Source organism: Cyprinodon variegatus, unplaced genomic scaffold (genome assembly GCF_000732505.1).
Source record: "Cyprinodon variegatus isolate N-32 unplaced genomic scaffold, C_variegatus-1.0 Scaffold1657, whole genome shotgun sequence".
Classification (NCBI taxonomy): Eukaryota; Metazoa; Chordata; class Actinopteri; order Cyprinodontiformes; family Cyprinodontidae; genus Cyprinodon; species Cyprinodon variegatus.
This window is the reverse complement of record NW_015152110.1, coordinates 11,460-12,469: the sequence shown is the minus strand read 5'-3', so window position 1 is coordinate 12,469 and position 1,010 is coordinate 11,460. Positions and strand designations below refer to the sequence as shown.

At 39.2% G+C, this 1,010-nt stretch overlaps 1 protein-coding gene across 1 annotated transcript in view; it reads left to right on the top strand.

Annotated features, from left to right (window-relative positions):
- The first annotated feature begins 591 nt into the window (after window positions 1–591).
- LOC107104223 (gastrula zinc finger protein XlCGF8.2DB-like) overlaps window positions 592–1,010 on the top strand; it is a 3,306-nt gene continuing 2,887 nt past the window's right edge. The window contains exon 1 of the mRNA XM_015404168.1: window positions 592–899. Coding sequence (XP_015259654.1) covers window positions 884–899 — 16 coding nt within the window. The 5' untranslated portion in view covers window positions 592–883. The remainder of the gene's footprint in view (window positions 900–1,010) is intronic.

Sequence of the window (1,010 nt, the reverse complement as noted above, 5' to 3'; positions counted from 1 at the left end):
TTGTTTGGTTAAATTTCCTTTTCTTCGTTTCTTCGGAGCATCTTCATTTGGTTTGGTCAAATGTCTCTTGCAGTGAAATCAAGTATCCTATCCTTTCTTTTCACGTGTCCAGAATGGGATACTGCATTTCCATGTAAGGGATCACCTCATCCTCCGGTACAGCCTAGACTTAATAACAACTGAATTCTTCTGGCACTGGGATTTTTGTTTTTACTGTTCTCACTTTATTTTATGGTTCAAACAATTATTACAGGAAGAAAAGAACATAGCACTCTGGCCATGCTGAATTGCTACTTTTTAGGAAAAAAAATGAGAAAGCTGCTCCAGATGGCTTTATCATTTAGGCCTGTTTTCCTCTTTCTTACTGCTTCTTTTTAATACAATAGAACAGAGAAATTTAATTAGAAACTCATTTAAAATCTGCTCAGCGTCTGACATTCAGCTGGGGTATGTCTCTTCCAGGCAGAGGTGTAAAGGAAGTGCTGCTGAGGGTAGGGTGTCTAATTACTTCCTCATTTGTCAGACAGTCACTGTGGTGTTGGATGGAAATGCTTTACTTTCTTTAATAATTGTTTGTGGGGAAACAAATTTAGGCCAGAATGAAGTTCATATCTTCAGGTTGTTTGACAGGATCTCCTCAAACTCAAGGACAGAGTTTGGTGCTCTTATTTGAAGTTTCCTTTTTTAACCATCAATAAAAAGTCTTTCTGCTGTTTGTCTTTCAGACCTGCTGCAGGATTCTGTTGGAAAAGAGGAGGATTTCTCTGACCAGCAGCTCTGTGGACAGGAGAGGAAATCCAGTTTGGACCAAGAGGAACCAGAAGCTCTGCAGATAAAAGAAGAGCAGAAAGAACCAGAGCATCCCTGGATAAAAGAGGAAACCATGGAGCTCCCCATAGGTGAGCAGGAAGAGCAGCTTGTTCTAAAGCAAGACATTGAAGATACAAGACAGAAACTTTTTCCATGTTTGACATGTAGAGAAAACTTTCTTAAAAAAGAACATTTAATGG